Source organism: Paroedura picta, chromosome 9 (genome assembly GCF_049243985.1).
Source record: "Paroedura picta isolate Pp20150507F chromosome 9, Ppicta_v3.0, whole genome shotgun sequence".
Lineage (NCBI taxonomy): Eukaryota > Metazoa > Chordata > Lepidosauria > Squamata > Gekkonidae > Paroedura > Paroedura picta.
In genome coordinates, this window is record NC_135377.1 from 19,003,793 (window position 1) to 19,019,135 (window position 15,343).

A 15,343-nucleotide genomic window follows, 5' to 3' on the forward strand; every position below is an offset into this window, starting at 1 on the left:
TGCTTCACAACACAAGATCTTATACCAGTACTTGATTTCTTTCTTTCAGCTCCAAAATAGGAAGCAGTATTTTTTTTTGTCACTGACTTTGTGCTGGAAACTCCACCAATACATCAGTCTTACAGAAGATGATCAAAAACTTACATTATTTTTTCAAACGTCTTCACTCTTTTTTAGGCATGAGCAATTTGGTTCAAATAAGGCAAAAGGTAACTGAATTAATGCTGACTAGGGTACTTTTCAAACCTATCCGAGCTGAACCGCTCATCCCCTGCATTGAAACAGTCTGAATCAGCAGTGCCTGATAAGGCAGGATGAGAGAGCACCCACCAAACAGCTGATAATGACAGGTACACTGCCCCCTTTAAATCCCTCCTGAAGCATGGGTAGAGATTTAAAGGGAGCAAGTTGCATACCTGTCATTATCAGCTGATTGGTGCAGCACTCTCTCTTTAAATGCTCCCCCAACCTTCACAGGCAAAGCTGCCTGCAAAGATGCAAAACTTTGACTGTGAAAGTAGAGGAAAGCACTTAAAGAGAGCAGGTGGCATGTTGAACAGCTGATAATCCAAAAAATTGAAGGGGTATATTCATGCAATTTGAATTCAGCCCAATTCATTTCGGGCAGAATACAAAATGGTACAAATTTTTTTATGTGCACATGCCTACTCCTTTTCTGCCCTGCATATAATTAGGATAAGTCTTAATTAGGATACCCACATATAATTAGAATAAGTCTGTTCCTGGGTTTGCAGTTTTACCAGGAAACAGTTTCAGAGATGCCACACCCAAGACAATTCATTTCTCAATTAGCAGTCTTGTAACTTGTTCATTTTACAGCAATTTGATTCTGGCAACATAATGTCCTTGCAACAGAGTTTTTTTGTCAAAGCCCACATGCAGAATGGGGGCAAACTTTATCAAACTTCAGCCAGCTATAGCAAATTCATGATTTTCTTGTTTTACTCACAGCTGGGATAAAGGAACAAGCTGCCTCTCAGCTCAGAAATGTATTCTGAAGTACCTCTTTCTATCTTGCAGACCACCCTCCGCCAAAAAATAGCAAAAATGTTACCAGGACCTGAAAGGAGGCACTGAGTGAAAATGGTGCTGTCCCTAATACAAAGTGTTCTGACTTTAAGCAATATTTCACAAAACTTGACAATATTCCATTGCTGACAGTGTAGATTCTATGTTCAGCCTCTAACACACATTAAACAACATTCTCACATCCCATGAACAAAAAAATACCAGGGTTCTCGTTTCCCTTACACAATAAAATATAATATAATTACTGAATTGAGAGCCAAACATAATTTTAAAATTGTTGTTGTCCACCTATTTGTCCAGGTTTTTTCCTAACATTTGACCAGACTAATGCATCAATGGGCAGTTTGTGCTAAATTTCATTGTCAGGACAAACTGCCTGCATTTTATGAAGAACAAAGAATTATAATGCTGGATATTATTTGACTGATGTGGCTATATAATAAAGTAACTTTGTCAGTGTATGTCCCCTTTGCATCAGATCAGCACTTCTTTCTCTTTAGTTCTCTCTATATCACTTTTCTTTAAAAAGAATCAGAAAAACAATAGTGAATAGTGGAACTAGCCTTAGGTCAAGATACAATATGCTTCTACTAGTTAAAACATGCTAAAGGAACAGATTTAAAAACTATAAAAATGTGCAAAGCTAAAAAGAGACACACAAATTATCCAATTTAAAAGAGTTGGCCATGGTTTTCTAACCAGAGAAATAAGCTACCTACCTGTCTGCTGTGTCACCTGGCGCCTGATGCTTCCCTCCTGCACCGTTGACGGAATCTTGCCTTGTAAGCCCTTGAGATCTACCTCGGTCCAATGCCAATATAGATTGCTCTTGAAGCTTTGCTATTTTCTCCTTAGGTGCTTCTTCGTTCCGCAGCACTCTAAAACTTTCTTGATCAGGTTTCTGAGGTGTATTTGTTCCACTGCTATAAAACCAAGCTCCAGATTTTGTGAGGATTTCTTGTTGTTTTCGGCACAAGTTACATACCCACATTACCTATGTATGAAATGTAAAAGAAATACTTATTACAAGAGGCAACAAGAATAACTTACATGCCAAATATGTGATAAATATGTAGTTCCATTTTCAGAAAGAGGACTATGAAAACTGCTAATAGTTTTCAGCCTCTAGCAGTAACAATTCTTAAACAAACAGAAAATGGAAGCATGTGATACATTTATAACAAAGTGTACATGTAAGCCTAAACATGCATAATGTAAAAATAACATAATTTGAAAATATGATGTTGTTAACCTTAAAGTCCACAATTTATTGTCTTGTTGCATTTATAGTCTGCCTTTTTTGCAGATTACTGAAGCCAAGTTACAAAAATTAAAAATCAACAAATACAATAAATTATTTACAAAACTTTCAATGTTCAAAACTACAACAGTATTCCCTTCCCTAAAAGGTTATGGTTTTGCAAATGCTATGGAATGACACACAGGGCACTGAACCACGTGGGGGCCGCACCAGAGAATATTTTGACATAGACAACCACTGATCCCAGCTATTTACAGGACAACACTTTGACAGGGCCTTGCTCAGATAAGAAAAGTCACCACAGAACATATTAGAGAGACAGTCCTGCACCTATCTGATTCCCAGGTCATGATGAATGCATGAATGCTAACTAGCATTTTGAACTGAAATGGGAAACAAATCTTTAACCAAAGTAGTGACTGCAAGATAGGGGTGATGCTCACTCTGCCCAGCTCCTAATTATGATTGAGCTGTGGCATTCTGTACCAAATTAATTTTCTGAATTGTCTTCAGGGACAGTGTTGCGTTAACTATGTTAAAACAGACTAGCCTGGCAAAAACTATGGCATTCTGTTCCAAGTTAATTTTCTAAGTTTCTTTCAAGGGCAGCCTTATGTTGAGAATATTAAAAAAAACCTTGTGGATCTAGCACAATTCCAAAATACATCTGTTGACACCTAAGTCTATCTCCAAAAGTCTCAACAGAATGCCATGGTCCTATTTATCAAAGGCTGCTGAATAAATTCATCAATAACCAAGCATAGCCCTTTCTTAATTCAGACAAAGATCATTCACCAAAACTGTCTCTGCACTATAACTAGGCCTGAATCCAGACTGAAAAAGGTCAAGGGCATATGCATCATCCAAGAAGATATGGAGTTGCTCTGCCTCCACTCTCTCAATCATCTAGCCCAGAAAGAGCACGCTAGCGATTCTATTATAATTGCCCACATTGTTCTTCTCCAGAGATTTTAAAGTAATAAATGGATAACTGCTTCCTTTAGTAGCTGAAGAAAGGCTCCTTATATCTATAATTGATAATGGACATCAGGCATAATGGATGCCAGATTCTTCTCAGCGTAGTAGTAAAAGCAACACATATTTTCTAAATGCCTAAGGGATGTGTGTATTTATCCCTGTATAACTTTGGAATTAAAATATCAGAAATAAAAATGATAAATGCTCTTTAGCCAATATTTAAATCTTAGCTCATCAGATCTTGCCACATAACATATATATAACTACGTGTACTTTTCACAATTCCTTATGTGACTACTGGTAAAGATCTTTACATCTGCTATTATAGAAACAAAACACCAAAAATCTGTAGCTGCTCAAATGCAGTTTTAGAAGTGTTATTAGAAGACTAACTTAAGCTGGTAAAGCAGGAAAATGGCTGTCCGAATACAGAACTATATGAAAATAGGCAGACTGAGGACTTTCACATAATGGGTTACACAGTTTCACTACACTCTATATAAAAATAATAATGGGTGAAGGGAAGCTGCATACGGCTCCAGCAAAGTTCTCACTTCTGCAGTGCTTCTTACTTTTTTGATGAACATTATCCAGAATCCTAGCAATAACACTAAAGGTATAGTTGGATAATGATATGTTTTCACATATTATATTTTTAGGTGCACACCTAAGATATTTTAAGTGTACACATGTGAATGCATGACGAAGTGTTTCAAACCATGTTCAACACACACATACAAACACACACATACACACACACACACACAAAACAGGTACAGTCTGTGGCTCCCTGTTGAGCAACAGAATAATTATCTAGAGCAGACTCTGGTAACATGTGTAACATATGTGTAACAAAAGATCTGGCATCCTTGTTTCAGAGTTTATTAACATCAAGTGTCTTTTATTAATAACCTTTCCTAAAAGCTTTAGCTACTTTATTATTTTATTTATTTATTATACTTTTATACCTCCACTCCCAGCGTTTCACAATGTAACATGGCATAAAAACATCAGATCAACTTCCTTTTGCCAGATTGCATGTATTATCTCTGCATATCAAAAGTAATATTGCTGCTATTGAAGCAGCTTCTCAAACCCTAAGAGCAGGATCCAACCCAGTCAGTAATCAGAGCCCTCAACATGTTGCCAATGTTCTTGCTTCAGTCCCCAAGGCTGAATAATTTATGCAGCATTAAATGAGAGGATGTTCCCATAATAATACTGAAGCCTCTGTGCATGCTTTCATTTAGAGGTAAAGGGACAACAGTCCAATGGGCTAGAAGCTTACCCTACCCCTGACATCCCCATGATTCCATGTCACATACAGATCACAATGAGCAGACAACCCACAGCGTTCTTGGCATCCTCTCATTTCTTGCAAAGCACTTGCTAGGGTGGATGTGCTCAAAAATGCCAGATGGCATGGTGCTCCTGACCAAGCAAGCATCCTGTTCAAATTCAAATTCATGCAATTTGTTTGCTGAGTGAGAAATCTAGGACAAGAACAGGATGTGAAGTATGGGCCACCAAGTGGCCAACCTCCTGAAGAGATACAAGTCGTGTATCCACAGTTTCAGACACCTTTTGAATGACAAAGCAAATCGGAAACGGAATTAAAGAGATTATCTTATGATAAATGATAGTGTTAAAATTGTATTAGCTTGTATAAAATAGTATTAGCTTCTATTTATTTAAACTATTTCTATATTGCCCTCAGCTCCCAAGGCAGCTCACAAAAAAAATAAGATAAATATATCCCACCCTAATTTGAATTATTAACAGCAAACAAAAACCATTTACAGATGGATTAAAAGCAGCAATTAAAAAGTAAAAGTAAAAAAAATAGGTATCGAGAACTTTTTAAAATATAGTATAATGATATTAAAACAGCAGAACAATAATGAAACAGCAAATGCTCAGTACATTTTTATGACAGATGTGTGACTAAAAGACCCTTGAGGGTAAATACTGCACGTTATTAGACAAGTATATATGAGAATGTGTTTTTATTAACTTTATTTCTATCCCCCACGGTTCTCTCCAGTGGGGACTCAAAATGGTTTATATTGTTCTCCCCTGCTCCATTTTATCCTCACAACTGCCGTGTGAGGTAGGTTAGGCTGAGTGTCGGCCCAAAGTGACCTAGCCAGCTTTCATGGCAGAGTTGGGATTTGAACCTGTGCCTTCCAGATCACAGTCCTACATTCTATCCACTACTACTCTGTGCTGGCTCTCAATGTATGCCCTAATCAAAAATCAAAATGTATTATATCAAAAATGTGAAAGTACCACATACAGCTACATAATTCTACAGCTCTTCCAGATCATACACTGACGTATACTGGCACAGGGGCACCTTTTTATGTTCCTCTGTATAGCATCTGTATCTTTCTTGCATACTCTGACCTACACCTTACCCACATAAGCTTCTGATGTAAACCTCAACCACTTTTTCCTTTATCATAAATCTATCAACAATGACTACAGCACTTCGGTAGTCCTTGCCAAACACAGATGGAAGACAGAAAGCTAAAGAAGACAATTTTGTTCTTGGGGAGGCATGGTAGCCAAATCGCTATATGATCTTTCTAATTTAGGAGAATATAAGATGTCTACCAAAGATGGACAGTGGGATTATGTACTTATCTCTCACTGTGATAGGCACAGAAGAACACAGAGCAGGTGTTGTTCAAAACCAGGGAAGGTTATTGAAGACATCAAGAGACTTCCATTTGAATACAGAAGTTGGTTTACCACCCTGCTGATTGCAAAATTATATAAAAACATATTTTATGTATATCTATGTCTTTTTCTAAAACAATTGTGTGTACTTAATATAGACTCCTGAGGAAGACCTATATAGGTCGAAATGCATTAAGTCTTTGGATGTTAGGAGAGAACTAACTTGCTCTTTTTATTCTTATTTTTTATACTTTTATATATTTGAGCTCCATAAATAAAATTCAAATGTAATATGTTTTTATTATATAAAGAAGCAGTTATCTCAACCTTCTCAGGTTTCTCAGTGAAATTAACAAAACATTCTATGATAGCGTTCCTGTAGTTGATCAGTTTTTTAAATCTATATTGCTTGAAATATTCATGTGCTAGGGCTATGTAATGATGAAGCAAAGGAACTTCAAAAAAGTATAATAATAATAATAATAATAATAATAATAATAATAATAATAATTGTACTAACAACAGTAGTTAACCATTCAAACCATTTTCCTAAAATTACAGCTATTTGGTTATTTACTAGCTACATTTTTACTGCATACTTTTCATTCTTCTACACAGATTTAAATAAGTAAAAATGTTTGCTTGAAAAATCTAGAATACATATTTTGAAATCTTACATGTTTCTTAGCTTTAAGAAAGCTGCTAGTTCATAGCAAAGACTAACGCACCACCTAGTGCCTTATACTGGTATGGCTGAATTCTCAGAAAATGTCTAACAAAAACTGTAAGAAATGTAATACTATTCCCATCTATTCAGAAAGAAGTCCTGCTCATTCAGGGGAAATGTGAAACTTTACATGTGAATTAAGGATCCTACTCAAAAATAAAGTCATTAAAATAGACATAAACCTGTATTTTCTTCAGTGGACATAAAATCTTGCAATCCAGGTCAAACCTCTATCAAACTCCTGGAGCAGGACAGAGGAAAGCCTGATGCTGCACCCACAATGAAATTCATGCAAAGAGCATCATTCCTCAAGGTTGTAATTTGATTGTGCATACTGTATTCCAAGGTTATTCTGGCAATTATATACTAATAGGTTCTAAAATTGGCTGTATAGGGCTTGCAAAGAGGTCTTGCCGTCAATGGGAAATTCTGAAAATAGCAACTCAATATCTTATAGGAGTGAAAAGGATATTTCATGTTATTAACTACAAGAAAAGGGAGTAAAAGTATTAATGAAGCTAAATAAATGGATGGAACAGCCACATTCAGAATACTGCGTGAAGCTGTACTCGTCCAACTGCAAACCTGGTAAAAATACAGAAGACTAGAAGCAAAGTGGTTGTAACATATGCCTGGCAGCAAACGTTCCTTTTAAGTTTTCTTTAACTTAATGCAGACTCATCTGACAGCCCCTGTCACTGTCACATGAACCTACAAAGGAACGCTAGATGTAATATTAGGACTCAGGTGTGTAAAGAGCGGTTTAAATACTCAAGTTGACTCTCAGTTTTCAAGTGAGTGACACTACTGAAGCAAAGTTGCCAACTGAGCAGGAGAAAAAATTCCTGGCTTGCAGAGAGATGTAATGCCCAGAGCAGTTTGTGTTCTTTGTGACATGGTGCTAAACTACGGTGCCTGATTGCATATCAAACAGACATTAAGGGGATCACCTTAAAAGTTTCTTTGCTTAAGAATTCACAGATATACTCCATATTTATATGGAATGAGAGTCGTAAGGTATTGCACTTTATGCTACCTTAATGCACATTTCTTAGTTTTTGCAATCTGATAGGCTGAAAATATAAAACATGAACTTTCTAGTAAACAAAAGACAGTATTATTTGGACACAGAAACAGGACGACCAGTATATTTATTTATTGTTACATTTTACAACACAGAAAACAATAAAGTCTTTATCCATATAACAGCACCCTAAAGGTGGACAAACATGCAGACAATACATGTATCCGTATCCATATCAATTATCATTCCCTAATGCATTGATTGCCTTCCATACAATTCTTCATTTTGAGAGCAAAATCAATCATTCCAAAAGATAAAATATTTGAATTAAGGATTTCTCCTTTGCATAGGAAGATTAAAAAATCTGCACCCCCCTCCCCCATTTTTCCCAGGCTTTCACATCTCTCCTAACATTCTTTCACTAGACCACTAGTCTGTGCTACAGTCCTTTATTTCATGCAGCAGTGAGGACAATACCAAACTGGCCAACAGCCAAATCCTTCTACACATAATGCATTTTATTGCTTATTCCTGCATACCACACAAATGGCGGAAAGGCTGATTTTTTAAGTTCAGCTTAGACAAAAGATTCTTGAACTTGGCTATAACTGGATCTTTCAGTTGTACAATAGTCTGCTGGACCATGAGGAGGATCGAGCTAAAAGAATCCTACAAAAATAGGAGTACCGATGCCAGCTGGTGCAACAATTTAGGGTTGGGTCTGCAGTCACCACAATTGGATGGCTGTCACTCTATGTATTCATTCAGCTGAAGCTGCTGATTTCCAGGGTTCAAAACTCATACCAGTACTGAACAGGAGAATTGGAATGGATCTTGTTGCTCGCTTGTCCTTACCATATGTCTGTGTACATGCCACATTTTATATATCTGTTATTTAGAACAAAAACAAAAGTGGTTTGATACAGGAGCATGAAAACTTGAACTGTGGAAAAGAAAATCTTGACTAGGATGGATGCTGCTGACTTACTTATTTTACCTTGAGCTATTTACTCCGAAAATACATTAATTAGGCATTACTGGAGTGATTTACAATACTTTAGAGTTATAAACTTCCATTATTTGTGAAAATATTTTTAAAATATGTTTTTTTTTCCAGCAAGCTTGAAACATTTTCAGAATTTTATAACTACAAAAAATGCAAGTTATGTCATATATTTGATCTTGCTAAATTAGGCCAACTACTGGTATTTAAAAATTGTAGCACTGGATTAGTCCAAAATGTATCACCATCTTTCTAAAGTGTCATCCATTCTGGACTATAATCTGGGGGTACTCTTGGGCCCAGACTCACTGATGAATAAGCAAGAGGCAGCTGAGTCCAAGAGTGTCTTTTATTTGCTTTACTGGTGTTTGATGCCAGAGCTTCCTGTGGCCAGGCCCAGACTCCCTGGCATCAAGTCAGGCCACCCCAAACATCCCCCAAAGGTCCTCACAGAGGCTGAGCATGGCCAGGGCTGACCTGAGCAGGGTAGTATGTTGGGGACAAACAGAGGAGCCTGCAGCAGTGACTCCAGCTCTGGGACAGCTGCAGCTGCCTCCCAACAAGAAGAACCTGCTGACATCATCAGCCAGCACCAGACTGGCAGAAGCCTGGAAGAGACCCTCAGGAGGGCAGTTGAATACAGGGCTACCGGTTAGGTTGGAGCCCAACAGCAACCCTCCCCATGCAGCTACAATGCAGACAATTATCAGGGCAAGTGGAGGCAGGTATACAAAGCGCAAGGCTGTAGGCACGATGGCCAAGCGCCTTGGGGACCAATGGGGAAAAGGGCCAGAGTGATCAGCATGTGGATCAATAGGAAGATGAAAAAGCAAGTTGGTACAAAGGGAAAATAATCTTTCTTAATTGCTCAACTCTTACATATTTGACATGCAGCTTTGTCAGGGGGAATCTTTCTGTTTCTTTTTAGTTCCATACATACACTTAAACAGTGTATGTATGGGAAGTGTATGTATGTATGGGAACAGAACTAAAAAGATTCAGGAAGATGACCCCCTGATGAAGCTGCACGTGAAACACAAGTGTTGTAAAATTATTAAATGTTCTTTTTCCTCTGCACCAATTTGTTTCTTCATTTTGCCTTGGTGTGGCCACACTTTTCTTCACATGTGGGTCAGGAGACTAGGATGGTGAGGGGGAGACAAAAGGGCAAGAATTCTGGGGATGGGTGATGGCAGGTGGGGTTAAGAGTTTTAAAGAGAGACACCCAGAACAGACCAGGAAGGACATTGCTGGTCAGCCCAGAAGGCATGGAAGAGCTAAATCCAATAAAGGGCAAGAAAGAATTGTGGCATGACCCCCTTCCCTCCCACTCTGTGGCCTAAGGAAACCTATCCCAGCATATTTGCAAGTAAGATGATCACTTGGTGTCACCCTCAGAACAGGTGGGGCCTTACACAACTAGTTAGCCAGCTGTGCCCCAGTTATACCTAGATTAAATTATTACATTGTGCTGTATGTGGGGCTGCCCTTGAAAGTGTTCAGAAATGTGAATTGGAACATAATGATGTAGCCAGGATGTTGAGAGCCAGTTTGGTGCAGTGGTTAGGAGTGCGGACTTCTAATCTGGCACGCCGGGTTCGAGTCTGCACTCCCCTACATGCAGCCAGCTGGGTGACCTTGGGCTCGCCATGGCACTGATAAAACTGTTCTGACCAAGCAGGAATATCAGGGCTCTCTCAGCCTCACCTCCCTCACAGGGTGTCTGTTGTGGGGAGAGGAATGGGAAGGCGACTGTAAGCCACTTTGAGCTCCTTTGAAGCGTGTCACAGAATACATATCACTCCAGTTTTGGTCCATCTACACTGGCTTCTATTTTTGTTTCTGGGCGCAACTCATGGTCCTGGTCTTGAGCTCCGAAGCCCTATATGGTTTGGGATCATCATAAATGAAGGACTGCCTAATCCTTTATGGATCAGCCTGATGATTACTTTCATCTTTGGAAGTGGGTGGCAACCCAGGAGAGGGCCTTCTTGGTTATGGCACCAAAGCGCTGGCACTCTTTTCCCAGGGAAATTCATTATTCCTCTTCTTTTGAAGAAGAAGAAGAGTTGGTTCTTATATGCCACTTTTCCCTACCCGAAGGAGGCTCAAAGCGGCTTACAGTCGCCTTCCCATTCCTCTCCCCACATCTTTTCCCTTTGTACCAACTTGCTTCTTGCCATCTTCCAGTATCCACCAACAAGTGAAGACCATATTATATTATATAATATATTATATATAAGACCATATTATATTGTTTGTCAAATAAATGCCCATGAAATCTCTTGCAATGGTGCTGGAGCCCAAACTCTTAGAAACACTTTGGCCATTGTAGCTGTTGTGTTGTAGCTTCAGCAGATGACTGGCACGACATTGTAAATATGATACATCTTGAACTCTGTACCACTTGGAGAACTGCCTGCAAACAGCCAGGAAAGAAACAAAGACAGCACGTTCAGTAGTAGCAACGAACAGCAAGTAGACTCAAACAGGTTGCACATAGTGCTGTTCCATAGTTCCTCCCTTGCCCTTATCCACACAATGGGATTTACAAATTGGGCAAGATATATTAGTGCAAAACTTACCCATCTTTTGTCGGAAGTCATACGGAATCTTCTCCTGTAGTTTCTTCTCAGGCCGTTCCATCGGCCTCTGGACTTGCTAGGTGAAAGCTGTCATGAGTGCAATGGCGGGAGTAGCTAGTAATCACACAGAAGAGTTGCTGTGCTTACTGTTTTTCCTACAGGCATGTGGGTGGCAATGACATGACCCTGTGCTAATCCTCTACCAGCATATCTCAACAGCCCTTTGTGCTTTTTGTTTCCTGTGTGGGGAAGATGGCAAGCAACTTTGGGGGTGAGGAAAGACCCTGCATAGTGAGTATGTGTTGCACTGTGGAAAAGAGTGAGATATTAAACAGAGTAATGTCACCAATATGCTATAACAGCATTTATTCTCTGGCTTTCTGTTTGTGTCATGTGCCCTTTCCCTCTTATTACCCAGCTCCTGCATGTGTCTGAATTTCTGTCTCCACGACATGAGGTCAAACATGTTTATCACCATGCCATGTACCCAAGGTAGGAGTATTCTGGCTAGAGTTTATAGAATTCAGAACATGAGTCTGTGGGCATTTCTGGGATTTTGACAATACTGAGCAAAGGCAGCCATTTCCAAATAAGTGCCTGCTGCTGACACATGGGTGATGCTTCCTGGGCTCCTCTGAAGTGCCTCCTAGCACAATGAGATAGAGGAAAGTTAAGTCTAGCTGTTCTGAAAATGACATGCTTTGGGGAAGTTGTAACATATTAACAGGTACTATCAAGTCCAAGGGTACCATATCATGGATCTCAGATGTAGTGCTTGGGAGAGCTCTAATCAAGTGCTGATTTAGTTAGTATTCCAAGTTGTGCCATGGCTGTACAAGCATGATGGGCGGCACTGTGAGATCGGTTGGTTTTTCACCTCAGTGAACACAACAGGAGTGTTTACTAGTATAATATTATACTCTTGCAAGAGATATGTGAGCTGAGAGGGCTCACAATACTGACTAAACCTCATTCTTGCCAGCTGGACTGCCCGTTTCTGGCATCCACAATGTTACACCAGTGTGGGGACTAGCTGTTAACCTAAGAAGCTTAAACACTGTCCTTGGGATGGCATTTTAACAGTATCCTTTTATTCAAATTAAGAAAAATAAGAAATATTGATTTAAAGAGTTTCTGCATAAAAACATTCTTTTAAAAAACAAAATTTAAATTCCATTTGTATGGGAAAAGAGCCAAAACTGTTCTGCAAAGTGTTGACAATGGCTGAATAAACTTAATTGTCCAACTGCTTATATAAGGTTCTAACTAGATGCTTTTTTGAAATATTCATTACTGATTGTCTCAGGGCTTTTAAAAAAGTAAATAGTAGTGGCAGAGAAGCCCAATTGGTATCAAGGCAATCACATGGGGGGAGAGGCTAATTCTTCCACCAGTGCTGTGCTTCTGATGCAAATCAAACACTCATGATTTGCATCCAGCTTTCCACAGGGATCTTCTTTAAAAGTAGGATTTGCAGTACAGCTGCAGTCCTAAACAGAGTTACATCCTTTTAAGGCCACTGAAGTCAATGTGGTAGGAAGATAATAATTCTGTTTAAGACTGCATGGCTAATCTAGCATTTACATGCCAAGTCGTGCTGCTACTAACCAATAAGCACTTTGGTTGATCCAGATAATCTATAAGGTGTTTCATTGCTTTTAAAAAGTGCAGGCATAATGTTATATCATGCACATTTATTGGTTAGTTTTACAGAACAGGAAACACAACTTAGTTGCACTTAGTTGTACAGAGGTTTGTGTTGCATCTAAAATGACATTCTCAGCATAACAGGCAAAATGGAGCCACAAACAAGTCTCTCTTAAATATTTGGGGGTTGTTCTTAATATATGCAGCATGGGCATAATATAGAAAAGTGGTCAAATGAATGAAATTCTAAAGAAGAACAGAGATTATGCCAAGGAGCCCCCAGACTATTTTTCTGCACTAACAAGCAACAAATTTGCTACAATTTATGGTTTGTTGCTCAAGGGACGAAAAAGAATTAAAATGAGTTGAACAAGTTATACCTATCATTCTAGGAAAATTGAACACATGCCAATGAGCAGGGCTATCATTTTAGCAGGTCTGTAAATATCTTGTGTGCTCTGTCCACAGCAATATAGAAAAATAAGTGTAACCAATGATCACAGAGTAGATATCTGAGTAGTCAAACATGCATGCAGAAACAGTTCATAAAGTGGCGGATTCTCTCTCTCAAAGGAGAGTTCTGAAAAGGAGGGGGTGCCATTCCACCTGGATCCTTCAGAGTGCGGCGTGCAACACTCCTATCTTAATAGTGCATTCACTGGTTGGCCAGCACCAGGGAAGAAGGGCAAATGACTACAAAGGACACCAGTTGTAGGAAAGCAACATGTTCTTTGTGGTCTCACTGCAGCAAACTGACACACAAGCAGTGTTGACATCATCTCACAAGAACACCATGTGGAATACAGCCTGGCCAGATATTATGTTTTGTTTTGACTGGATGTTAAGGAAACACTGGGAGATTGAAGTGGAGGAAGAAAGACTGCTCTGCATATTTCCTGGAGAGGCACACCTTTCAAGGCCATAACTGCTGTCATCAAGAGTGTGTGTGTGTGTGTGTGTGTGTGTGTGTGTGTGTGTGTGTGTGTGAGGGAGAGGGAGAGGGAGAGGGAGAGGGAGAGGGAGAGGGAGAGGGAGAGGGAGAGGGAGAGGGAGAGGGAGAGGGAGAGGGAGAGGGAGAGGGAGAGCTATGCTTCCCAACCATATTCTGCACAATCAAACCACTCCTGGGGTTTTTCAAAGCCTGAAGAATATTTTAGGGGTTTTGCAACGGTAAAACGGTTCCTTCAGGGAACCTTGGAAGTCTTGCAGATATGACAACTCCTATTATAAATGCCATGAGACCCAAGTAGATCCTGAAAGCAGATGACACCTGAGAAGTGCAGTAGATACATGTGGCTATAAGGGTAGAAAAAGTATGTGGTCTGCCCTATGGCAGAAAAGGGTCACAACAGAGTTTAATACTACACAAAGGAACTGGAGTTTGTGAGCGGGAACTGCAAGCTTCTCCTATGATACACAGACCTAGAGAATGAAGTAAATAAGAATGGTACATGTACTGCAATGAAGCTCTGAAGAAATCACAAACCACTTGTCAATATAAGGAAATATTATAAAATTTTGCAATCTGGGGTAAGCTGCAGACATTGCTGTACAGTTAGTGAATACTCAGAGAACTTTCATTATACAGATGGACTGACACTATACTGAAAGGAGATGTTAAACATGTTAAAAACCAGCAGTGAAGGAAAAAGTGATGCAAAAATATGCATCCTGTTCTTGGAGAAGAATGGTTGACAGGTGGAGCAGAAGAAATGCCTTGTGTGGGATGCAGCCATTGACCTCTCTGAGATTTAAAAATATGGTGAAGTTCTCGACCCTTTTTGTTATAATGAAACAAAAATAAAATCATGCGTCCTGTTGGGGCAGCACAATAAGTTCTTGGCAGCCTACTTGAGGAAAGAAGCACTCCTTCTGTAGGGGCAGTGTAAATGGAATAGTTCAAAAATTGCTTAGCAGAAGAAAAGCATTTAACTCATTGGTATTATGCATCCAAATGATAATTAAGACCCGACAGTCTGTAATAATAAACTCCAAAGCCAGCAGAAAAGTTAGTCTGGCTCTAACAGATGGACTGAAAGGTAGAAGACTGCAAAGAATACTGAACAGTAGATTGGTTAGATCGAAAACTACATTGAGTTTTGATCTTGTTATTCTGTAGAGTTTAAAAAATTTTTAGTTATGTGTGGTTGCTGTTTTCTCCATGTATTGGTTTCAGCAGCTAAGTACAGCAGTGGATAAATTGGAGCCAAGGCTGGAAAAGTGATTTGAGAGCCAAGAGACTCTTAGGTTATGATTAATTTTATTGGCTTTGTCAACCTTTTCCATATCCTCATCTGTAACTTCATTAAATACCCCACCCTCCATCAGATGGTAGTTTTTCAATGCAGATATTTGTGACAGGAAGTATTGTGACAGGAAGCACTGA

The 15,343-nt window shown here is 39.2% G+C and overlaps 1 protein-coding gene across 47 annotated transcripts in view; it reads right to left on the reverse strand.

Annotated features, from left to right (window-relative positions):
- Positions 1–15,343, reverse strand: part of RIMS2 (regulating synaptic membrane exocytosis 2) — a 360,299-nt gene that overhangs the window by 267,139 nt on the left and 77,817 nt on the right. For all 47 annotated transcript variants that reach the window (XM_077351690.1, XM_077351691.1, XM_077351711.1 and 44 more), the window contains one exon: positions 1,770–2,044. In XM_077351690.1, the coding sequence (XP_077207805.1) occupies positions 1,770–2,044 (275 nt within the window). The remainder of the gene's footprint in view (positions 1–1,769; positions 2,045–15,343) is intronic.